General features: G+C 34.2%; 1 protein-coding gene and 1 long non-coding RNA gene across 2 annotated transcripts in view; both read left to right on the plus strand.

Moving 5' to 3' along the window:
* Window positions 1–5,931: 5,931 nt before the first annotated feature.
* The window catches only part of LOC145731890 (kalirin-like), a 68,536-nt gene continuing 48,859 nt past the window's right edge, over window positions 5,932–25,608 (plus strand). The window contains 11 exon segments of the mRNA XM_081983882.1: window positions 5,932–6,073; window positions 9,818–10,013; window positions 18,633–18,828; window positions 19,698–19,807; window positions 19,861–20,290; window positions 20,343–20,375; window positions 20,377–20,597; window positions 21,026–21,218; window positions 21,290–21,400; window positions 22,852–23,046; window positions 23,107–23,229. Coding sequence (XP_081840008.1) covers window positions 5,947–6,073; window positions 9,818–10,013; window positions 18,633–18,828; window positions 19,698–19,807; window positions 19,861–20,290; window positions 20,343–20,375; window positions 20,377–20,597; window positions 21,026–21,218; window positions 21,290–21,400; window positions 22,852–23,046; window positions 23,107–23,229 — 1,935 coding nt within the window. The 5' untranslated portion in view covers window positions 5,932–5,946.
* Window positions 6,100–9,598, plus strand: LOC145731900 (uncharacterized). Its single transcript, XR_014178912.1, has 3 exons — window positions 6,100–8,922; window positions 8,981–9,128; window positions 9,213–9,598. It is a non-coding gene; the product is annotated as an uncharacterized LOC145731900 (long non-coding RNA).

Here is a 25,608-nt window from a genome sequence, read left to right on the forward strand (position 1 = left end):
ATCTACTTGAGTTGGAATGTCCTTAAAAAATCAAAAATCTCCCACACTTTAGCAGCCCACATGGATTAACTCTGGTAGTCTTGTAAGACTGCCTTATTGTGGTTTAGTTCCTCAATTAATGTGTCTTGTTAGAGAATCAGAAGAAAGATCCTAATTTTCTATACCAATGATAAGGATATATTTTAAATCATTTCCTGAAGGTTTTCCATGTTTTTGACATCTTCATTGAATTTCAGAAGTTCTGGTTCATTTGGAAGATACAAAAGCATGTTGGGAAGGTATTACAATCCCTGAGCATACAGGTCTTTCCAAGAATATCTTCAGTTGATTTTGGAGGCTAATAATTCATATAGACTTTTTTTTTTTGAGTTTAATGGACATCTTGAATATATTCAGACAATTCAAGAAATTCATATTCAAGCTTCTGCAGACCAAAAGTTCCATTGATTGATATGTCTACTATGTAACTTTGTGACCTAAATCGTTGACGTCAAACTGTTGTATTTTAATTTCTACTTGATGTATGTAGTAAATTAAATCTTTGGTATTGAACTAGATTTATTTTGGACTTTAGAATTTGCACTGCATATAAACTCAGCCAAGAAAAGTCCACTAGTTTTGTAGTGTATATTTCCTGGTGGAACTAATCTTAAAACTCCAGGCTTGCCTAGAAAAATCCATTTTCTCTCAACATCAAAAACTTCAATAACATATAACTCTTTCTTCGATCTGCTACGTTCTTATCTGTTTACGAAGGTTTATAACGGGGAATATCGATTACAGGTTTTTGGGGAGATCTATTTAAGACTTTTTATAGCCGTCAGGGAAACTTTATTACTTATACACTTTTCATCCGGTTTTATCGCTTGGAAGTGCCCTTATTTTTTTTAATTGTTCAAGCAAGCCTAATTTATATATGGAAATGATTTATGATGCATTTTTACGTATAAATAAGTGTTGTCGTGTGGCTGTATTTATGCCAGACATGCTACGTTGCAGTTTTTATTTAGAGCAAACTGTAGGTGGTTTTTTAACAGCCGCAAATTATACATACACACGCAGATGTTAGTTGAAACTGACAAAATCATAAAAACAAACTCAAGGGATTTAATGTATTGAGATCTAATTCATTCTGCCTGTATATCGTTAAATAAGTAAGTTATAGGACATTTTTACTAAGATAACTACACAAAGTGGGCAAAAGTTGATTTTAAGAAGAAGAAATTGATCAAAATCCTATTGTAACTGTCTAAATAACGGAGTTATGAATTGTTAATTTGGGAGCAGGAGAATTCTGACCTGATTTTCATTCAGTCTGCCTGTATATCACTAAATAAGTCTGTTAAAGTACAATTTTACTAGGATGGCAACACAAGTGGCCAAAAGAGGATTTTAAAGACTAGAAATTGATCAAAATCACGGAGTTATGAAGTTAATTTGGAAACAGGAGAATTCTGACCTGATTTTCATTCAGTCTGCCTGTAGATTACTAAATAAGTCAGTTATTGGGCATTTGTACTAGGATAACAATACAAAATGACATCAAATTCACAATACAACTTTGAAAATATCTAATAATAAAATAAAATTGTGTAAATAAAAACAAAACTAATCAAACAGGATACTTCCTAACTACTACAGTACTGATAATTTTTAAGATGAGAAGTTTTGGTAGCTTTGTAGAATACTAATAACGAGCATCCTAATTGGTATTCTAATGTGGTCTAAGATGGCCAGAAATTGTAACAAAAATTACTTGGTATTCCAAACTGTCTTCGTCTGGTTTTGAATACCTTTCGCTGGGTTAGTAACACCGATCTTCATGGAAAGCGAACAATGAAGAGTTCTTCCTCGTAACAGCTTCCTTGTTCGATAATCCATGTTCTTTAAAATGTAATACAAATATCTTAATCGGCCGTGGCGTTGCGTAAACCACGTTATTCTTCACTGAACATTCGACCTGCATCGTCTGTCGATGGATTCCTAGGTAGATTTATCGGTTTCCTCGCTAATTGTTGCGATAAGAGAAGGTGAAACATTGTTAACAAACGTGTCAGGAAAACCCGTGAAGGTGAATCAGTACCAAGGAAGTTTTGGATGATTCCTTAGTGTAAATAAGGCTCAAATTTGCTTATCATTAATTTTATTTGTAACGAGTAATGCCATTAAAATGACAGGATGTTTTACGTCAATTGTTTCTTTATAAAATTTGGGAATATTTGGAGAGACAAGGTTGGTTGGTTAAATAGAATTATGTGTCTGAACTGTCTAGAACTATGTAACTTTTAAACAAACTTATTTGCTAATTAGATAACATATTTATTTAGAATGTAAGGTTTCCCACAGAGTGAATCTTTATTCTTCTATTACGTTTTGTTAAGAAGGCGATACCTATTTTTACAAATAACAAAAGAGTTATTCACAACTTTATCTCAAAAAAGTAATAATAGCTTGATTTAAAAACTTTTAAAACACTAAACCACTCAGCTGATATGTTTACCACCATTTCCATCAGCATTAAAAGTAGATCCAACTCTTTTCTAGTCGAATTTATGGGCTTTATTTATAGGTAGATGGTTTTCAGTTTTGTTTAAAATATATCCTCTGGGAGCTATTATCGTAGAGATCGTTTTCTGTTACATTTTATGATAAATGCACTATTTGTAATAGTCTGGAAATAGAAATGTTATACAATACTATTTTGCCTGTAAAAAAGAAATAAAGTCTAAACTCGCTCGCAACAATTTCAATTGTTATATCAACTTCCATTAACGTACTATTTAGTGTTGTGACCTTACATACATCGTAAAAAGGTCAATTTTGGCAGGAGGATGTTAAAATTGACAGATATTTTGATCAATGCTCTTAATCTAATTAAATGCTATTTAAATCAGCATAATAAATAACCTGTTAGATAGGTAATATTAAATTTACATGCTTGTCTTTGGAATCAGTAAATGTAAAATCTGGAGATTTTTACGGTCTACTTTCTCCTACTGCACCTATGTCATCTGTGTAGGCCAAAATAAGTTTGGGACCTCCTGGGCCAAAAATCTCTGCTTTCACTGATGCTGTTCTTATTGCTTTTTCTAGTGCAAATTTAAATAGTACTGGCGACAAAGCATCTCCCTGTTTTAGGGCCTCTGTTGTTGTGACTTTCAGGTACGCTCTACACAGTCGAATCAATTTGTGCTGGACACCAAGTCCCCCATAGCCTCCCACAATCTCACTCTAATAACACTGTCATATGCTTGTTCAAAGTCTATGAAAAGGCTATGTTAAACTCCCAACCTTTCTCCAGAATCTGACTGATAGTGAAGAGATGGTCAGTTGTTGATCTTCCGCTTCAAAAGCCGCATTGATAGTCTCCGATAATCTTCTCAGTATATGGAGAAGGACGTTGAAGCAGAATGTTTGAGAATACTTTGTAGACGTGACTCAGCAGGGCATTCACATATTTTAATTATTTTATCATTAAGAAGATTTAAAAAAATGACCGAGTTTACACCTGCAACACTGAAACTATTTGAAAAAGTTGGTAATAAGGCACATTTGCTATTAAACCTGTGGCAAGGTCAATTCAGTCAATACCATTTTTGACACATTTTTTAAAACTAAATTAACTGCTAGAAAAGTATAACTAACACTTAAAACACTATACCTAACCTAACCTAACGACCTCTTTTTTCTTATCGTATAAGATCTGGTGCAGTGCCAATTGTGCGGTCTTTTCTTTGGTGTGTCTCCTCCTCCGGAACTCATTGAGGAACCTGGTGAACCCTCTGGAGTGTTTATATTGACATTTAAAAATTTTTTGGGTTAGGTTAGGACCCAATTGATTTTGACTATTTTGACCAAAATTTGGTAAAAAAGACGTAACTAGTACGGTTCCTAAAAATCATTCATCTGTCATCCAGCATCTTCATGAAAAATGAATTAATCAACTTGCGCAGCATGTGGCACGCCTTTGCCTCTCAGGTAAGTTAGACCAGACGCATAAAATTAGGCCAAAACGGAAAAATAAACAAAAATCCAGTCACCGCGACTAAATCTAGCATCTGGCCCGAAAATAGCCTGCAAAAACTGCGCTAGCCCCACAAAATCGACAGGTTCAAGAGGCTGGTAACCCGCGAAACAGTTGAATGGTACATTGTTGTTTGAATACAATGACCGGATTGGCGGTCTTTATAGTTGATCGACCAACACGTGAAAGTGTTACGGCATAGATTTTTTTGTGGTGTTTCAAGACGTCCACGCGTTTCTTGTTTCAAGTGTTTGGATCGTCATAAATGATGTGCAGTACTTCGGATGGATTCGTTTGCGGTTTAGGTTCGTTGATTTTTTTTTATAAATTAATTTGGTGGTAAAAAATTGCTTTCCTCCGCCTCTGGCCTCAAACGGCCATAGAGCAGCGCGAATTCCCACAGAGTCATGACGTCATGCTGATTCCAGTCAGGAGGACATTCCTGCTCTATTCTAGGTTAGTCGCCGATGAAGTTCAAAAGAAAAACGTGTGCGGTGTCCTTTAGCCAGTTTTTTCGTGTCAAACGTTTTTTTTTTGTGGACTTAGTGCTTGAACAGTCATGCATCTAAAGATTGCCGTACACGTGGGCTGATCAACTTCCTTCAGTTTTTTTTTTAGAAATTATAATCGTATCGATTCCTGCGGAACTTTGTATAACTCTCGGAAAAGGGAGACGGGTGCCGTTTTATCAGTTTGGCTTCAGGCCTTTTGGCCATATGTTTAGTTACCGCGATCATTTGTATGCTAACAGCAAATAGCGTTTCATGACAAACATGGCCAGAACTTTGATAAAGCTAAACTCAAAATAGAAACTAACTTGTCTAACTATTTACATTTTCTTCAAACATTATCTCTAGCAGTTTAATGGTAAGTCCAGATGTGCAGTATTTGCTTCTGTCACTGCACTGTTTATTGCTTGTGATTGGTCAAGAACGCTGCTTTTTCTGGTCTAATCACAAACTATCTCTGATTTACGCAAATACTGCACATGTTGACTTACCATAATAGATTTATCAATGTCATCACTTTTTTCTCTTAGATTTACATGCAAAGCTTCCTAACCTAACCTAAGAAACACATTTTTTTTTTAACAAATATTTTTAAAAGCGTTAAAATTGGGTTAATCAGAAAATAGCAAGACTGGATTTTTTCAGAATGTAGCAGCCATTTTGATAATATATTTTTTTTTAATAAAACCCTACATTTTAAAGGGTATAGTTGGATCAGCTGAGCTTTGGCTTTTTTTGGAGTTCAAACGCCATTTTGGTAATTACTTTCTCTTGATCAGTGAAATCTATTAATCAAAATTTGATATAGCCCCTTCTAATCTGAAAAAATCAGTTTAAACATTGAAATTCGTTTATTATTGATTAGAAACACCCACCAGCTGGCATATACACAATCTTTGGCACCAAAAACTTTGTCTATTTGAATTTTTTACAACTCATATAAATAACACACACTAGACTAATATTGATTTAACTCCTACTATAATACAAGCAATTTTCAACTTTATATAACAATTATTGCTACATTACAATGGTAACAATATAATAAAAGATGAATTACAAAATTCATCACTTTCTCACGATTGTTGTTTTCTTAAACAATACCGCAAGCACCGAAAAGAAGAAAACGAAAGTTAATTGATTCACTTTATACAAGGTGTTATCAGTAAAAGTTGGAAAAAACTGAGTTTTTTGTTGGTCACGAAGCATATGGTTACTGTAACGGATCAGGGGTCGTTAACATACGTGTTTGTTGTTATTTTTCGTCAGGTTATGCGAAGAATCACCGTTATTTTTAACACGTGAAAGTAATTTTACATTTGTGTTATAAACAAAATGATAATAGTGTACAAAGTATGCTAAAAACTTTGACAGACTTCGGTAATTGTTGTGAGTTGTTGCCAATTGTTGAGAATGGACACTCCAGAGGGTTCTCCAGGTTCCTCCAGGAGTTCCGGAGGAGGGGACACGCCAAAGAGGAGACCGCACAGTTGGCACTGCACTGGATCTTTTACGAAAAGAAAAAAAAGGAAGTCGTTAGGTAGAGTTTTTTAAGTGTCAGTTTTCTAGCAGTTAGTTTGAAAAAATGTGTCAAAAGTGATATTTAAGAGAATACTTTATTCTAACTTGAATTAACATTTTCTAACAAAACATGAATAAACCGTAATACATTTTAAAAAATGACTCCGTTTACACAACTATGTTCTACTTAAATATTTTAATTAAGCATCCTCCAGATCGTTTCAGAAATGATAGTGTAAACTGAGTCAACTGCCATTAAACTTACCTGCAGTAGTAACAATTGAATTCACCTTGCCACAGGTTTAATAGCAGATGTGTTTAATTAGCAACATTCTTCAAATAGTTTCAGTGTTACAGGTGTAAACTCAGCCAACCGTTTTATGGAATCTTGCCTTCTTAATGATAAAGGAGAAAACATGATTAGCGAGTTACATTTGTCTGCGTTTACTTTTAGTTTACAATTTAAAAACGTGCTCTAAAGAGTTTTAAGAATGACTAGATTTACTTTACATTGGAAGCAGTGATATTGATGATGTAGTTAAAGTGGTTTTGCACAATAAAGTGTGAACGTAGCCCGAATGACTTTTACTACATTTTGACAAGATTATTTGGATTGTCCAGGCAAAATTGACTGCGTTTTGCAAACGACTAAATTTACTCAGTTTCAAGTTGAATATGGTTTAGTATTTTTATGTTTGTACCATTATCGGTTGCATTTGCCTACGTTTATTTCACCATTTTTGATAATATGCAACTAATTAATTTTTGTCTGCAATATTGTCGAATTTTCTAAAAGTAACTAGCGTAAACTGACTCAAATGTATGTTAGATATCACAACCTTTACTTCTCTAAACCCTTTACACTCCTTACAAGTTGAAGTGACAATTCAGAGGCTTCTATCAGTCAAGAGACGCTTCTGCAACTTTTAAGGGGCTTCTGTTACTTTTTAAAGTCACTGATTATCTACAAGAATAATCTTGTTTCTATTTTGTGAATGTTATAGAAATCACCATATTAATCCAGTTGTATATTTGTCTACGTTTACTTTACCATCAAGTTCACTATCAAATCATAATTTTCTGTTTTAAAGGATAATCATCATTGGTTGCATCCTGTTTGTTTTTTATGTGTAAGTTGTAATGAAGAGCGTAAATTAAGTCAACAGTTCATTTGTGCTAAATTTCCTCATTTAAGGAAGATATTCCCCCAAAACTGTTTTAAAAAACGAAACAAGGGTATAACTAAGTTATTTGAAAAAATATGAAAAAAGTTTAATAAAGGAGAGTCGTAGGGAATTTTATTCTCTACAACACAGCATCAGGGTACTTTTGCCCTAAAAGGTCATTTAAGGAATATATTCCCCCAAAACTGTTCTAAAAAATTAAACGAGTCCATAACTCGGTTATTTGAAAAAATATCAAAAAAGTGTAATAATGAAGAGTTGCAGGGAATTCCATTCTCTACAAGACTGCATCAGGGTACTTTTGCCCTAAAAGGTCATTTAAGGGAGATATTCTCCTAAAACTGTTTTAAAAAAAAAACGAGTCTATGACCGCATTCGTTTTCAAGCTTCATGGAGCGAGCAGCGCGTTTTTGACGTCACGATGACGTAATTTGGCAAAAGCATAATTTAACTAACCGTCAAATTTCGTCATTGTGACGTCAATAACGCTCTGCTCGCTCCATAGAGCTTGAAAACGAATGCGGCCCATAACTCGGTTATTTGAAAAAATATCAAAAAAGTGTAATAAGGTAAAAGGTATTTACGAAAATTATACCTGCTAATTCCACCGTTTACCAAAATCGGTGTAACTTTTAAGGATCTGGTTCATTACGGTCGAATGAATTTTAGAACGCGATTGGTATTCCTATTCCTGATATGTCTTTGACACAATATCGGCATACTCTTCCTCCATCTCACACACAGAACATATTCTAAAATCCATTTTAATTTAACAGGTCACTCTCATAAGCTTGCTAAACTGTGGAACAAACCGCCAAATTGTCAACCATAAACTAATTTTTGAGGTTATGATTCTAAATTTTAAGGAAAAACCTGTCAAAAGTCACTTTTTTCTTAATTTACCGACGGAACTTCTCGATCCATAAATCATAAACCGGGTACATATATTCGGTACATGGGTAAAATTTCAGAACGGTAATGGTAGTTACCAAAAACAATTTTCAAACGCTCTAGGTTAAACAGGTATCTATCGGTAGAATATTCGTAAATGCCTCTAATGTGAGAGGCAAAAATGGAAACGATGCACGTCATCAGTGAGTTTGACGTTTTGAAAATGCATTCGTATTGCTTAGCGATTAGTTGCGACCAGTAGCGCTCTCTTTCTAACACGCGCTTATTAAATGAACGCAATTCAGATACAAACGTGACCTTCTCGATCTCGACGTTTAACGAGTTGTGTGCATTGTTGCCAGATTGCTAGTTGATCGTTTGCTGTTTTTGTTTTTGTTGTTGATGACTTGCACAAATGATTTTAGTTGAGAATTTTTTTGGATATATCGCATAATATTCAAGTGTTTTTACGGTTAGGTTGTAGTTAATAGTTATTTAGTGCGTTAGTGTGTAAACTGTTTAAGAGTGAGTGTTGTGATTATGTTAATAAACATGACTTTAAGTAAACAAAGCCAGCAGCTTGTGCTGCTTTAATATCGTTTTTTGAACGTGAAGGAGGTCTTTTTATCCTTTTGGCTGCTGTGATAGAAGTTCGGCTATTGTTTTGGATAATGCACCCTACTTTCCTCCCTACCACAATCCAAACAGCAGTTGGAATAAAGATAGTAAGTATTCAGGAATGGTTAACAACCCCAGATGCCTTTAAAACTGAATTATTAGGACTGGTAAAGGGGTGAGATGTTGATAACCATTCACTCACCTGTTCAATTGCTTAAATTAAGTATTTATAGGAACAAACCTTAGAACCTATACCTTATTGATCAGATAGCAGAGCAACATGGCCATACAATTCTTCGTTTATCCCCATTTCAATGCAATTGAGCTGATATGGGGAGTGTACCAAAACTACTATAATATGCATATTGGCAGGGATGGCAGGTAAAATTCATCTAAAATCTCTATGACTAGTTTTACCAGCTCTAATGTTTCATATCTATTGATAACTCTCTTGATATGTGGAAGGAATATTTAACAACCCTGACACCAGCCCTATGGAAAAAGAGTCATACAGATGAAGAGATTCGGTAATGGTACAATAGAGAGCAGGTTATGGACCCACAAGGAAACACTGCTTTGACCTATTACAAGGAACGAAAACGATGAATCGAATTTTTTTGGGATAACAATTTAGATGACACTGATTCAAAGAGCACTTGTAAAAAACTAAAACAATTAGATATTAGATCTGCTTGTTAACATTGCTGTTTTACTATATTGTACATTCGAGTTAAAATATGTATGTAATTATTACTTATTTGCAATTGTGCAGATTTTTAAACTAATTATAAGTAGTATTATAATTGCTACTTCTAAGGTAAATAACTTTTTATTAAAATATGAAATTGAAATCATTTCTTTGATTTTGCTTTTAGAGGCACAAGATAGTTTTAGCAATTTTCAAAAGGATTAGGTTTAAGTTTAATTTGTATCTAATATTTACTGAGTTAAACCTTTTTAAAACCCTTCTCAGCATTTATTTTGATTTAGATGTTTAAAGAAGGTTCAGTATGAAATTACAGTATAAATTGATTGCTGTATCATACTTATTCAAACATTTTGATTTTCAGCTCATCCTCATTCAATAATGGACGGTCAACGTGCCTTGGACATAATACCTCTCCTCCAAGAACGGCTGGTGATGTTGACTGGAGGCAGGGACAGACGTGGAGGACCGGTACTTACCTTCCCAGCCAATCCGCGACGGGAAAGGGCAAAACCAGAGGACTACAAAAGACTGTTGCAGTACCTCATGGCTATTCCAAAGTAAGTTTGCACATGCATTCTTTGACGTAATCCTAATTTAGCGAAACAATGTAGCAGTAAATTACGGCCGCAAATATTCAAAATGACATCTATTTTACTCATGCAGCCGTGGCTGAGATAATAATTTGTCGTTTGTGGTTCAATGGCGTGTTACACTCGGTCTCGACCCATATCTAGCATTCTTTGCTTCTCCTCGTTTCTCTTTCCATCCTTGTAAGCCTCTTTTGTTATGCAGAGAAGCAAACTTCAGGATTTTTGTCACTTGAAACTCTTTTGAGCTTGCTGCATTACAGTGAATGTATGTGGATTTCAATTTTTACCACAAAAAAACTTTTCAATTTAAGATAAAAATTCAAAATTTGATTTGAACCTAAAGTAAGTAAGTAAAGTGGTTTGTTAATGGTTCAGATACGAACAAGAACACATTTTCTCCCTAACTGTACCAAATTTTGTAATATTTTTCAGATTATTGGATAGGAAATTTAATTAGGATTCCAAAAATGTGCTTAAAACAGTCATTTTCTCACTCCAAGTGAGTTTCTCTCTGACTTGTTGCAAAAACTAGGGTTTAGAAAAGTTTCTTGCAGTATTTGATATAAAACGGGTTTCTGAGATTTAATTATGACAGTTGTCATGTGACTGTCTAGTTAAATTATTCTCCAGAAACCACGTGATATATGTCACTAATGTAAGTACTAAAACACGTTACTGTTCTTACAGCACCATTTTAGTTACAAACGGCAATGTAACTTGTAGTAATTCAGTAAAATTCTAGGAATTTAATTCCAGTAATTGCGATAACTTAACATTCCTCATTTGTCTGGAATGTCTTGTGTTTTTAAGCGACATATTTTTAATTAAAATTCAAAAACAACAGTTTAACGACTCACCACTGATTTAGCATCATTATGTGGTTTATCAAAAGTCATTGAAACAACCGATAATCTTCGATCATTAAATATATACGACTGTTGCATGTGTTTAATAGATCCACTTATAGGCAACTATAATATAACGGTCAGAGGTGATAAAGCCATGGATGTAACACTATGAACTTAGTTAACCCAGAAAGTGTCAACTAAATCGAGTTAGAGCACTAAAACAATCACGCCCTAAACCTCTGAAGGGTTGTCTGTCTTTAAACTACCCAATTTGCAATTCTATTGAAACAAGTCAAAGTACATCAGGATCTAATTAGAACATGTATGCTAATTTTGGGAGAATTTCGTTTTATTCAGTGTGAAAACCTTTATGTACTTTACCTTTGTAAATATGTTAGAAACTTCAGGATTATTGTTTTTTTGGCTTACCACTAGTCATTTTTTCTAAAGTTTTTGATTTTTTTTGTTTTGAACCTAGGGTTCTTAAAGGAAATGCTAAAACGAGGTTCAATGTACTAATACCCAAGACTAGCACATTGTATGCTTAAACTTGTCGTGAATTGCTTCAAAATCTTTGAAAATGTCGTTATTACTTTCAAACACCATCTTGAATCCGTTATTTTAAATGAGACCCGCCGTATGTTATTACGTCATTTGTAGCATTAACTCAGGGCTACTAAGTGCTATACAAAAACTTCAAAGTTTCTGAGATATTTGAGGTTAGTTAACTTGACAAATCAAGAAAAGCTGAGAAGAAAAACATCTTGAAAACCCTGTAAAAAGCTGAAAACAATTTTTGGAGAAAAAGTAGTTAGTTCCGTGAAAATAAGGGCACTACTCAGCTCATTGTAAGTTTAACTCAAAAATGCCTGCTTCCAAATTGTAAGGTGTTAAGGAAGACCTGCAGAATTTATTTTAATTTTTTTCCTTTGAAACTCTTTTTGGTGTTTGTAGCCTTACTTTACGTTTTGTAGCACAATTATCAATATACAATAATATGTAAGGTAAAGATTAATCATCCACAAATTTTACGTTATTTTTGTGCATTTAAACTAAATCTCAAATTTAAGGGTAAAATTGTACTTTTTACAATTAATTAAAGGTTCTGACAGCTCCCTAAGCCTCATTTCAAATTTTTAGTTACCTAACAATAGAGAAAAATCCAATTTGCTACCGTTTCAATAATAAGAGAGATTGCAGACGATGATGAGGCATTAAAACGCAATAAAGTTGCGATTAACCCGATCTATTCCAGCATTAAAAATAAACTGACAGTCATTAGTCGTGGAACTCCACCTAGAAGCCGATTTGAAACTAAACAGAGACACACACGCTTTTATGTTATTGCGTTGCTTTAATTAATACGGATCAATGTCTCGCTGAAAAGTGTTGTCTCGAGTCGAAATACACCAAGGAATATGACTCAATGTAGACTAATTGCTGGAAAGTTTACTGAGAAATTGTTATTTTGTTCAGCTGTTTTAAATTGTAGTTGATGAAAAAAGTGTTGAATTGAAATTGACTAAAAATGACAAACATTTGAATTGTCAAAACAATAAAAAAACAGGTTAAGCTAGTTTAGCATAAAGTAACATTAACTAAACTAGGGAGTATTCCTTATAGATTTCACAATTCTTAAATTTAGGACTCCCTGTACATTAAGGAACCTTTTGGTATGATCTCCTTAAGACAATTAACCAAATAAAATCATTCAGTAAGTAGACGTCAAAACGGAATCCTGAGTGTCACGTGACTGTTTTAATTGTCATAATATTATTTTACGGTCACGTGCCCGTTTTTCAGTTCAAAATGGTATTTTTTAAAAAGCCTGACGAATTTCAGTCATCAAATTTATTTTTTAAGGTCTAGTGACTTTTCATGTGATGAAATCGTATTTAAGAGGTCACGTGACCTTTTCTAAGTCACGTGACCGTTTTTTTAGTTTTATTAATCAGGTCATCATCTGTTTAAGGAGCAGTTAGTCACGTGACTTTTTCAAGACTAAAAATGATATTTATAATGTATAAAGTTAAGTATAAAATTTAGCACCAATTGAGTTAAACCAGGCATTCTGAAACTATTACTATTGTTTTCTATTACTACTTAGGCAACATCGCACTTTTAATTTAGAGAACTGCTGGTTTGGATAAACTTAAAATTGCGCAACTTTACCATATTTCATATTTCTGATAGTTACCGAGTTTGAGACTTGTAAAACTGACACCCTGTATGTTGCATTTATCACAATTTTTTGAACCTCTCTGTAGTCTTCAACAACAACCTAGAAAATTCTTTCAGACGGTTCTAACAACTGAACTTTCAGCCAGGAAGCACCACTTTCTTCCCACTTCTAAGATTATTTCATTATGCAGTTAAATCCCTAGAAAAAATAGCAGATTTAGACTTATTTATATAAATCATAAACACAAAATGCTCTTGTAATACAGAAACTCTGATTGGAGATAAATTTCACTGTTTGCATTTTATGTGAATTTACGTTATACATTACGCTGACCTGAATAATTTCAGCATGTGTTTCCTTCCCAATTTTTTTTCGTTTGCGGTAATTCTAAACTAAAACCCGTATTGTTGCATACGCGACCTGTACATTGCCAAACACAATTTTAACGGTTCATTTCGCATTTAAGCAAAACCAAGTCGTGAGATTTATAAGAACCATTTCAGCACCGGCTGGAAGTCCGGCTTAAATCATTTCGATACTCCAATTAAGAACATTTTTCGCTTCACCGGATATTTGATAGTTAAACCGGATTAAAATTACCTAGAAGTAATTCTCGTTGTAAGTATCCTCTATCAAAACGAAACTCAATTTCAGGCGAATTACCCTCTGGAATGACTTAAAATGAGAACTTCCAATATCCCGTCGCAGCTATTAGTAGGTAATTAATTCTTCCACTGGATCTGCCGTTAATTAAAAATGGCGCCCGGTTTCGTTAAACCGTGTTAAGTTTCAGTTTAAACCGGATTTGTCGATTGGCTTAGACGATATTACCAACTTTTATTTTGGTGATTACGACTGAATGTTTGTCTCACAACGTCGCCTTCTGTTTATCGTAAAACGTCGGATTAAACACGATGATGACTAGAAAACAGAAACGTCGCGATAAACACTAACAAAATGACGTTTACACTCTTGGAAAAAGTATAGATTTTGACGGTCTTACAATGTGTTCAGCAAAACGAAATTTATTGCAATCAGCTGCTAAAAGTGCTAAATTAATGTCAGTACCAAAAATATTGCCAGACCCATCGAAAAGACTTTGAAAATTACCAAAAGCTTCTAATAGCATTTCCGAAATGTCAAGGATCTCTAAAAGAAAATAGCAAGTAGAGCTCGAATCAGATGAGAAAAGGCCACCGCATCATCAATGACGCAGTTTTTAAAACTATTTCTTTCTCCTTCTACAGTTGCCGTCGCATTAGATATAATCAGAGGCGTCCTATTAAAATATTCCCGAAAATATATTGTTAAGCGGTCAAAAAGCCACTTGGCAACGTAGTACGGTTTTTACTTGGACACAATTAAAACAGATGCGGCAGCGGCCAGGGACATTTGGACCTTTTTATATGCTTTTACTAGCAGGCACTCTAAACGGTGTTGCCAAGTTTAAAAAAATGTAGTGGCGGACAGGGAGACTTAGGGGGTTAGGTTAGGTTCCGTTTTAGTCTGGTGTTTTGGTTGTATTGTTGATGGTCGCAGTTGAAGTTCACATAGTGTTATGAATAAAAAACGTTATTTTGTCAAAATGTCTTTCAAAAAGGTTGGAAAGAAAGGTGTTATCATATACAGCCAAGGCCGTGAAATCGTCAGTAACGTCTTACAATTTATGAAGAAAGAAGCAGAAGGAGTTTCCATTCCTTTAAAAAACTTGTTGTCTTTTATTTTCTTTATTAAAAACGACGAAAATGTTTCATTTTACTGATAAAATAATAGCACGCCACTGACTGGCTGCAACAACTTGGAAAGTAACGAGAGCAGCAATATTTAAAGCGAGACGTACAGAGATCGTGACATCATCGTTTGATGACGCCTGTGGCCTTTTCTTAGCTGATTCGAGCTCTAACAATCTAATAAAGCTAACATAATAAGATGCTCGGTAAACGAGAAATTAACTAAAAAAGACACAAAACAGCTGAAGAGATGAAAAATGCTTTGAAGAACATGAAATCTGTTTTTAAAACGTACAAAATTCTGAAAAGAATTTGTTGAATGAATACTTTCTGTGAAAAGCTTTTTACAAACCTGGACAAAGCACTCAACAGGGAAAAAGATTTTGATGATGGAAACACTCTTTGAAGAGATGGAACTGGCTGGGATTCCTGCAGAAATTTTGAAGCTTTTGATTTTTAGTGCCAAACTGAAATTTGGCAATTCATGCCCTTCCCAAATATTGACAGACAGGACAGTTTTTAAACGATTGGCATCAATTTAGCATTCATTGTATTCACGAGAGTCAGCAATACCCAGTAAAATTGAGTATTTCATCTATTTGAACAACCATAAGAAAAGAAGATACCTAAACACCAGTTTTTTCTGGTTCTGATAATGTCTGATTCAATTAGTTCAATACAGAAATAAGGAAGATAACTTTATTAGGACAACCTGTATACTGTCAAAAACTTTAGGTGCTAGTTCTAGTAGATGTAAAGTGAAATCCACTCAGTTACCCTCTTATTGACCTACTTAAGGTAATAATTAAGCTTTTGGAGGATGATTTACCAACTTTCTCTAAAGTTGCAGCTCTTCAGCATTCTAGTTTATGAGTAGCCTGCACTGAAAATCAAACAAAACTGTAGATGACGGAGGTAAACTTTGTTCACATTTTAGCAGTGACTTATCATAATTTTGTTTTATTTTCAGTATAGAAAGATTCACATTCTTGCACCCAATTTAATCAGTCTGATCCCTTTTTATTAGCAGGTAGATCTTCAACCAGTTATTAATGCAATTTCAGTCGTTTTAGTTCCCAAACCGAAAATCGATCTCAAAGTGACGCTTTTCCTGTTTTAATGGCATTTTACCGCACAATACGTCTCCATAGTACTCAGTTCCCTCCAGAGGCATTGTTACATTATATTAACTTTAATTAAACGGGCGTTGACAGGCCGGGAAGCGATACTGAGTTCCTGGAAATGTGTTTAAATATAATGCACTGGCACTATAATACGATTTTTCCGAAAAAAAGGAAACTTTTCGGCTTCAAAAGAGCTTTAACGTGTTCCTCGTTCAAGTTTCCGTTAGGCAACCTTGATGCGCGCATTACTTCCGAAACGTTATAATACAAGGTCTCGTTAAATTAACTGTAAAGGTGTGTAAAGGCACAAGCACGTATAAGACTCAAAAGGTATTATTTACGGTTTGTTGGTGAAATGTATAATTTTGGTTTGAATGAAATTCCCACACAGGAAGTATTAAAAAAGCAGCAGTTATAGGAAACAGAGAAGGAAATAAAATTTACTAGTTAGCTGCTATAGATAATCAATTTTAATTGGCTCTTTCTCATCAGACAAAAGCAAGTAGATTAACTACATCAAGGGCAAAATGTAATAAACGAAAAACTAATCTGGATTAACTGCACAACACGTACAAAACTCGGTTTTGTATGTAACAATTAGCATCATTATCAGAATTTGCTTGCTAAAACGGTAATAAAAAAACAACATTTTCAACTTTTGTTGTTAACACAAGACTGTCTAACAAAAATGTGTTGATGGTCTAATTGACTGTTGATGTCTCCAATATTTTGAATTTAAGTGTAATTACAGTCAAATGTGTTTTGGTTTAATAGGGTTGGCGGAAAATGTGTAAATAAATAATAAATTGACTAAAAATTACTACAAACCTGTCAGCAGCCTTCAAGCTGACGTAGACAAAACAAAATGACTTCCTGGTAGTCTAAGTAACATGCTAGTTAAGTGAATTTTAGTTTAAAGTGTTAATAAACTTTCTAAAATCAGGTAGAAAGGATTTAAAAAACGTGCAAAAGAAACCTTGCACCAAAAACTTGCATTCTTAAGTCAACATTCATAATACCTCCATCTGTATGCAAAAGCTTTTGTTTTTCCTGTTTCTATGGAACAACCCCGGTGAAGTTTAAATCATTTAACACTGTCCAGTGTTGCCTCCTTGTGTGGCAAATATCCTCAAAACACTGGCAACCCTGTAATCCCGTATTCTCCAGACTAGCATCCAGAGATCCTGGCGCCAACTTTCTAAGTCTAAATTTACGGCAAATCGGAAATTTAGCGTTTTATTTTGCAGATGGCGGGTATCGTGTACAAGTTTGAATATTATATGGCCTCTGCTGGAAGTTTTGTCCGTAACTCTTTTTTGAGACATTGCCAAAACCTGTGCTGCAGTTTTGAGATTAATAATAGAGCCTTAACAGCCCCATCGTTTAATTTATGACGCCCCCTTAAGTTGAATCCGGAAAAGGGTATTTCAATACGCCAATTCGAAATTAATCAATGAGTTTCACCTCCTTAGGGTTAAGGGATTTGCATTTCTCATTAATCAAAAGGTAAGACAGGAAATTGTCTATTATTGATCCGGGTCTGTGAGAACGTTACTTACATTCTTGATGGGAACTACATACATAATAATGGATTGATATGCTGATGCCTATTAAATATAACAAGGCAAATAGACAGGTTTATGAATGGAAATGCTCGTCCTGTTTTGGTTGAATGGAGTTTCATCAATATCCAAGGATATAAATTTGGTTTTGGTTACTGTGGTTTCATAATTTACAACATTTCAGCAATATTGTCGTGAAAATGGATTTTTGACTCAGTTTACAACGTTCAATGGTTGGGAAACTACATTTACCTATATTAGGTTTACAGTTTTTGATGATGTAAACGAAGTAAACTGTAACTAACTCTGAGAGGATTTCAAAACACTGTCTTAAATCAGTCTGAAGATGAATTAGTTGAGAACCATTAATTTCTATGGAAACGCAGACAATATTAACAAATTTTTGGTAGAGGTAAACACTCCAAGAAACTGTCATTTGACACAATTTCAATACAAAATCTCAAAAGTATCTTTACTGTCAGGTTAGGTTAGTAGTTTATTTGACAAAGTAAACGCACACAATATGTTAGAAGGTAAACCTGTTGGTTGTTTCCAACTTTGATAGAGCCAAATGTTCTAAAATTTCCAAAGGGACTAGGTTTACATCCTTGTTTTCAAGTCAGTTTATTAGATCTAAACATACTAAATGAAAACGTTAAAGTTATTACTGTTACATCACTCCTTCTGTCTTAACTTGCAATGAGGTAAATTTACTCAGTTGTATTTAATTGAGAACCTATTTGGATTTGAAAAAATCCAATGATTTCACAAATAAACAGTTAGTTGAGTTGGTTTACAACGTTCCATCTAAAACACCTGGAGAAAAGTTAACACTGTAAAATATTGCAACACTGTAAAACTCTGTCAAGGATTGTCAATTTTCATTCTGAAATACTCCGGTAAAACTTGCTTGGGATCGTTTACGTAGAAGAAAACTTTAATATTCTTGAAATGAATTATATGAACTGAAATATGTGAGAAGTAAATGCACTCTCTGGTAAATTTGTCTTTTGTCAGTAATAGTTTTTACTCAATTAGTAACTTTCTTTATACTGACAATATTTTTTTAGTTTTAGGCGAGAATATTTATGTTACTAATTTTAGTTAAGTTATTTACTAAAAAATTGTTTTTTTTTTCAGTGAAGAAGTCAAAGCGTTAGGCTTCACAGTCCTGGTGGACATGCGTGGCTCAACTTGGTCGACGGTGAAGCCAATCCTCAAAGCTTTGCACGAACATTTTCCTCTGGGAGCGGTCCACCAGGCCCTCATCATAAAACCGGACAACTTTTGGCAGAAACAACGGACGTCCTTAGGTTCACATAAGTACAAATTTGAGGTGGGTTTACTCATTTAAACGTTTAATACAAAATTTTTGTAGACTTTCGAGGAATTCCTCTCTGACATTTATTATTTAAGCAACCGATAGATTAACAAAGCTTAATTGTCTTGATTATTAAACAATTTATCGTTAGCATAACAATTTTAATTGAAAAAACATACTTGAATGCTTTCACTTTTACTATACTGAATAAAAATTACAGTTTAATTGATTGTTGGGTTATTAACCTATTTCTAAAGTTTTGTATCTGTTTCTGAGATTTATGACAATGTTATCAATTTGAGTGGATGGAAAAACTGTAAATTACGATTTACTGCGTTGACAAGAACCACTTTTTTTGGACTTCCAGAAGTCACGTGACCATCACTGAAAATCCTAAATCAGTCACTTTTCCTGAAAATAACAGCCAAACAGTGCCAAAAACAACATTATTTCAAACTAATTGGCGTAAATTGAGTCAGCTCTGTCTATATTAACTTTAATTTTAGATGAAATTGACTGCGTTTACAGCGCTACTTACTATTTACTTTCTTGCTTAAATTGTATGTTTAATATCTGTTCAAGAAAGTGTTTGGGAATGAAATATTAAATTCACTTATAGCAGTAGTGAAACTAGATTTACCCCGCCTAGAGTTGCCTCTGACTTGGTTAATTTTCTACACTCGAAAGTGTAAACTGAGTTTACTGTTTCAAGTGCCTTTTTGTGCTCATTTCAATCAATATATGACCTGCTTTAGCATAAATAATTTAATTTGTTGGTCAAAGGAGTTTTTTTTGAAGATAAATTGGCAAAATTTTACTTTTAACAAAAATAGAATTTTTTCTATTTTAGATATTCCAACTTAATGTTACTTAATCTTTTGCAGACAAATATGATAAGTATAGAAGCCCTACCCAAAATAATTGATACTAACCAACTGACGGTGGACCTGGAAGGAACCCTTTCTTTCGATCACTCTAATTGGTTAGAAACTAGGTTTGTTCCACCCATAACCCTTACCAACATTCAGTTAACTGAAATTGGCACAGGTTAGCTGTAGAAGAATTCAACTGGCAAGCTTCAGACCTTCTGGACCGGCTCGATGATCTTCAGGAAGACCTGTCTCGCAACGACTTTGCCGACGACGTCAGTGGAGCCAAACACAAAATAGACCTGCACAACGATTTGAAGAAGAAGATCATGAAGGCTCCTGTTGAAGATATCGACGTTATGGGTCAGCGACTGCTGCAGGACATCTGCGGCAGCCCGGATACGGGGCAGGGCAACGATAAAGGGGGCGAGGGGGGCAACAGTCCGGTTGCTCTAGGTCCGGACTTGCTGGATATTAAAAAAATTGTTTTACGTAACTTAGACTCTGTACATAACACTCAACAGCAGTTGTTGCAATCGTGGCACCATAAAAAGGTGAAACTGGACCAATGTTTTCAATTGAGGCTGTTTGAGCAAGATTGTGAAAAGGTTAGTAAATTACACATTAGACTATTTTGAATTAACGGTTTTTTTTTAACAGATGTTTGATTGGATATGTCATAACCGTGACGTTTTTTTTGCTGAATTACGTGGAGATTGGACACACCTATCAGCTGGCCAAACAGCTGCAGGAAGATCATCAGCACTTTACCATGTCTTCGATGAACGTTTACGTTAACATTAACAGGATACTAAGTGTAGCAAGCAGGCTGATTGAGGGTGGACATTATGCCGCCCCTCATATTAGGTCGGTGGCGGCACGTTTGGATCGGACGTGGAAGGATTTTGCTGCAGGGTAAACACACACACAATAATAACAAAATATTTGTCATTATTTGATCACCCTTCTGTGTTTTCTTAAATTTGTTATGGTTATTGACTTAATTGAAAAAAACTCTTTACTTGTACCCTTTACTGAACACCCTTTAAACATAAAGAATAAAGAAATTATCAATTAATTATTTAATTTCCTATTTAATTTTAATTCCTGACTTGGAAATATGAAAGTTATCCGAGCTTATAAGCCCTGGTCCAATCCACATGTGCGGCGCACTTATTCCTGACTTCTTGACTTTCTTTTTCAACCTACGGGGTGTCAAAAAAATACTTTCTTTTAAGTAAACGGAAGTTTAATTTTGTATATTTCTCTTAATCTTTTTGAACTTCCTTTTATTTGGTGATGTTTAAAAACAATCTGTAATACATTTTTTTGGAATTTTCTAGGTTGGACGAAAGGACGGCTGTCCTAGCTCTGTCAGTAATTTTCCACCACAAAGCAGAACAATACGTGGAAAACGTCCCAACCTGGAAAAACGCCAGTGAAAATCTCACCCTACCATCTGAAATCATGCTTTTAGAAAACTCCATCCACCAACACCAGAACCTCTACGAATCAATGTGTCAGGCTTACACCGAGGTAAACCCAACCACAATTTTCTCAAATTTTAGTTGTTCTGTTTATAGTAGTTCACCCTGTAAACTGTTTAGGTGTATAACTCGTACCAAGCCTTGCTCAATGGGCTGGACGTGATGTTGCAAGTGTGCCATAAATTGCCCAGCGTCGACGACCTCATTGATAAAGAGGAAAAGTTGATCAATGTATGATTTTTTTTAAATTTCTTTTAAGGTTCTGGATAAAAGGTTTCGGCTCTTCAATTGGACACCTGACACTACACACTAATTAATTAATTAATAACTTTTTAATATTAATAGTTTAGTTAATAATATTGTGGGTAGTGGTAATGGTTTTCTTTTTGGTGGCAGGTACATAGCACTAGCAAGAAACTGCTCTACCAGTTAGATCACTTGGTGCAAGTTTGTAACCAGCCTGGGACTGAGAAAAAGCATGTAAATATTGTATTTTATCTTATTATTTACTTACTTAAATAGACTTAATTCATAGTTCTTCCTAATATCAATTATTAGAAAATTGTTTAGTTTAGAAAGTTCGACTTTGTAATTATTGTCAAAATTACTAGAGCAAGCAAGTTAAGCTAGTTATCCAGTTACTTTATGTACATTTTGAGTGTAAAGCAAAGTACATTTTATGGAACATCTTGGTACAAAAATCCATCTTATAACTGCCAAAATAGCCCAGGTATGGACTGAAACATGACATGATTGACAATAATGTAGCAGATCTTATACACGGTAATTTACAAACTATCTGACAAAAAAACACTGTTTATAAGTATACAGTTTCATCTTCTGAAATTAAAACCAAATTGGTATGACGTCACAAAACAATACCAAATAATTAATGCCAACACACATAGTTTTTTTTGTTACGACCAGTTGTCATCACTGTATTACTGTCAAACTCTGATTCTAGAGTCCTCTGGCATTTTAGAAAATCTTTGGAACCTTTAGAATCTTCTTATAGAGGTCGCAATGTCACTTTATAGAATATTCCCGAAAGAATTGGGATTTTCTTAGAGGCCACTCAGGCCACTAGTCATTTCTGGCATTTACAAAATGATTAAGAGGATCCTCTCAAGTTTAGAACATTCTCGGAAGAATTGCGATCTTCTTAGTAGCTTCTGGCAACTTTTGAAAGGTTTTTCAGTAGTATTTGGAGGCCTATGGCACTTAAAAAAACTCTAAAAGTTTAAGATATTCTTAGAAGATTCTGACAACGTTTGAAAGGTTTTCAGTACTATTTATTTTTTCAGAAGGTTTAGGATCTTCTAGAGGCCTCTGACCATTTTTGGTAGATATTCAGTAGTATTTTAGGTCTCTGGAGTTTGCACAAAAATTCTAGGCGCTGCTAGCAATTTTCTTGACACTTTTTATAGAAACCTCTGTCAGTTTTAACAAATTCGTTAAAAGTTTAGGACCAGGAAGATATTTTTTGGTTTAGTAAGTTCTAAAAAAATCTATTTTTTTATTCCTTTTGGCAACTTCACCAATTTTTTCGGCTATGATGTCATCCTAATTTTGTTTTTCTTTTTTTTTTCTTTGAAACTTTATAAATCAATAAAAGAGTACCAAAAAATTATTGAATTTATTATAAGTTATTAACATTTTATTATTATTTTTGTAAAATTTAGGCTGATGGAACAAATTACGAAAATCGGCCTGGCGGAAATCCAGCGGCCGATTATAGCGAAGGGGCTAGTCACGTTTTGGCTGTGATACATCAAATTCTAAACCACCACAGGGCGTTGGAACAGAAATGGCACGCAAAAAAAATAAAATTGCACCAAAGGTTGGCCTTGAGGCTGTTCCAAGAGGACGTCAAACAGGTACGACCTCGTGAATTTCATAGTTTTTGGATTAAATTTTACCTGGAAATTTGTGTTTAGGTATTGGATTGGCTCTCCAATCACGGCGAGGTTTTCATCCGAAAGAACACTGGAATAGGAAGAAACCTGCAGAAAGCACGAGTGTACCAGAAAAGTCATGAACATTTTGAGAATGTGGCACAGGTAAGTCAATTTTGTTGAAGCAAAACATTAAAACGTATGTTTGTTTTAAATACTAGTTTACGTGTTAATACCGGTTTTGTCGCCACTTCCAAGTTGATTTTAAGGACAACTTAAGCTAAGTTGAGGTTTGAATGTGATAGATGAGGTGCAAAATAACACAGTCTAAATTAAACTTATCTAAGCTGTCCTTAAACTCAACTTAGCCAATTTTGGGGAAACGAACATAAAGGAGAGTAAGGGATCTTTACTGATTTACGACAAACTTTTCATATGTTAAAATTGACCAAGTGCAATTTATGTTATAAGCATATCTTATTAAAAATTGCCTTTTTTGTCTTCAAAACCGACACAAATCATATTTTACCACAGACGATGATTTGAAATAGCAAAAGTAAATAATAAAATCAAAATAATCACTTTCTTTTTAATTAATCGATCGAAAATTAAAACAGAAACTTTATTTTGGAAAACGTATGTGACCTTATAACTGAGCAATTTTTTCCTAATTTAAGTGACTTCGTATCTATTAGGGTTTTGGAGATCCCCATACTGTGCATTCTAGTTTTAAACACTCTGTAGATAGCTACAAAACATCAGAAGTAGTTTTTAAAAATGTTTCTTTTCTGAAGGAACTTTATCGTTCAATTGATGGTGTTTTTAGTGTAATTTTAAACTGTTTTGTAAGATTTACAACAAATTTTTGGAAATTAGATCAGAAAGGAGTCTGAATTAGTTCGAAATGTTGTAATCTTTGAAAATTACACACTTTTCTGGACATTTTGTAATATTATTATGGATTTTGTAAAATACAGACTTGGTAGTCCTATAAAAAATTAAAAACAGTACAGCAGAATAACATAAAAAGTTACTTTTGTGGTAGTTTTAAGTTATGGCTGTTCTGTTAAAATACTAATAATAATACTCGTATGTATGTAGTTCATTATGTTGTTTATTAAAAACAATGAACAGATGAAATAACATTAAGACACCCGGGGTACGCCCGTCTCAGATAATCGACGTACGCTCCCTAACATGACACCAACTATTTACGTAGACAAACAGAACATCGAATCCATCAAAGATCCCACCGTGAAGGACTTATTGGATGTGAAAGCCCATTTTAAGAAGAAGAAGAAGAAAAACATTAAGGTGTTGTTTGGTTGAAATTCTTTCTTTTTCTTTCTATTCTTCTTTCCAATTTGAACCACTTTGTAAAATCTGCAGGTTTCCTGAGCACCCTTCAGGGACATATTATTATTCTAATACAGAAAAACTTGATTTTTCTTGTCAGTTTTCAAAATGTAAATGCTTTGAATTTGAATAATTTAAATCAAGCTACTAACACAAGTTTAAAAGCGAAGGTATTTCTACCAGAATTTTGGTAATAAGTTTCATATTTTTCTATTGAGACCAGTGCAATGATATCCCAAATAAACTTGTAACATAAAACCAGTCACGTTTTTCAACAAAATTATACCTAAGAAAGCAACAATCAACGTTCTTCTTGGATCACACAATACATAAACCCATGAATATTTAACAACCAACCCTCCCAAAATATTCAATTTCCTATCGGTAATAAAATTACATCTTTTCAGAGCATAATCTCCCCATTTTAAGATGAATAGGGTCTTAAATATTTAATTTGGAAGGCAACCCCCCGATATTTTGACGCGATATGCTGATACAAGTTTTTTACTTTTTAATCAGCAACCTATTTCTCCAGGCTAAAAAACACGACAAAAGGCTTTGTGTTTGAAAATCTGGAAGCTGCTCTAGTTTGAAAGGAGCTCGTTAGAGCTTTTTCAAACTAGAGTTGTGTTGAGTAGGTTGTGCTTTAGGACCTACCGGATAAGGGCGTGATTTAGTCCCTTAATTATGGGGTTGTCTGGTCACCTGTCTCCCTTAAGTACACTTAACCGATATTAATCGTTTTCCAATAGTGTGGACCAGAAGTTTCAAGTGGGATTTTGGTTAACAAAACCACCTAAATCAACAGAGAAATAGTGATTTTATCAAAGCGGCATAAAAAAGGACGTTTTATCTTCATCATTGTCAAGTTTTATTTGCTTTTCAGTGGCTATAGGCTTAATTACTTGGTAGTAATGGATCGGTTCTCATCCAGTCTAATGACACCTTTTATTTTAATTGATTTTCGCTCTTGTAACGTAACAGAGATGCATATTCATTAATCACCGCCAGTGTTTTGACATTTTGTGCACTTCTATAGCTCGATGTTTTATTTTTAACGGTTTTCAATGTAATTCTAAAATCTCGAAAGGTTGCCCGAATATTACAGTGTTACCTGGAAAAAAATTGACCGAATGAAAATAATATACAGTGAAACTCAAACACTTACAGAATGACGTCACAAATCAC

Source organism: Ips typographus, linkage group LG7, assembly GCF_016097725.1.
Source record: "Ips typographus isolate SLU linkage group LG7, UJ_Ityp_2.0, whole genome shotgun sequence".
Lineage (NCBI taxonomy): Eukaryota > Metazoa > Arthropoda > Insecta > Coleoptera > Curculionidae > Ips > Ips typographus.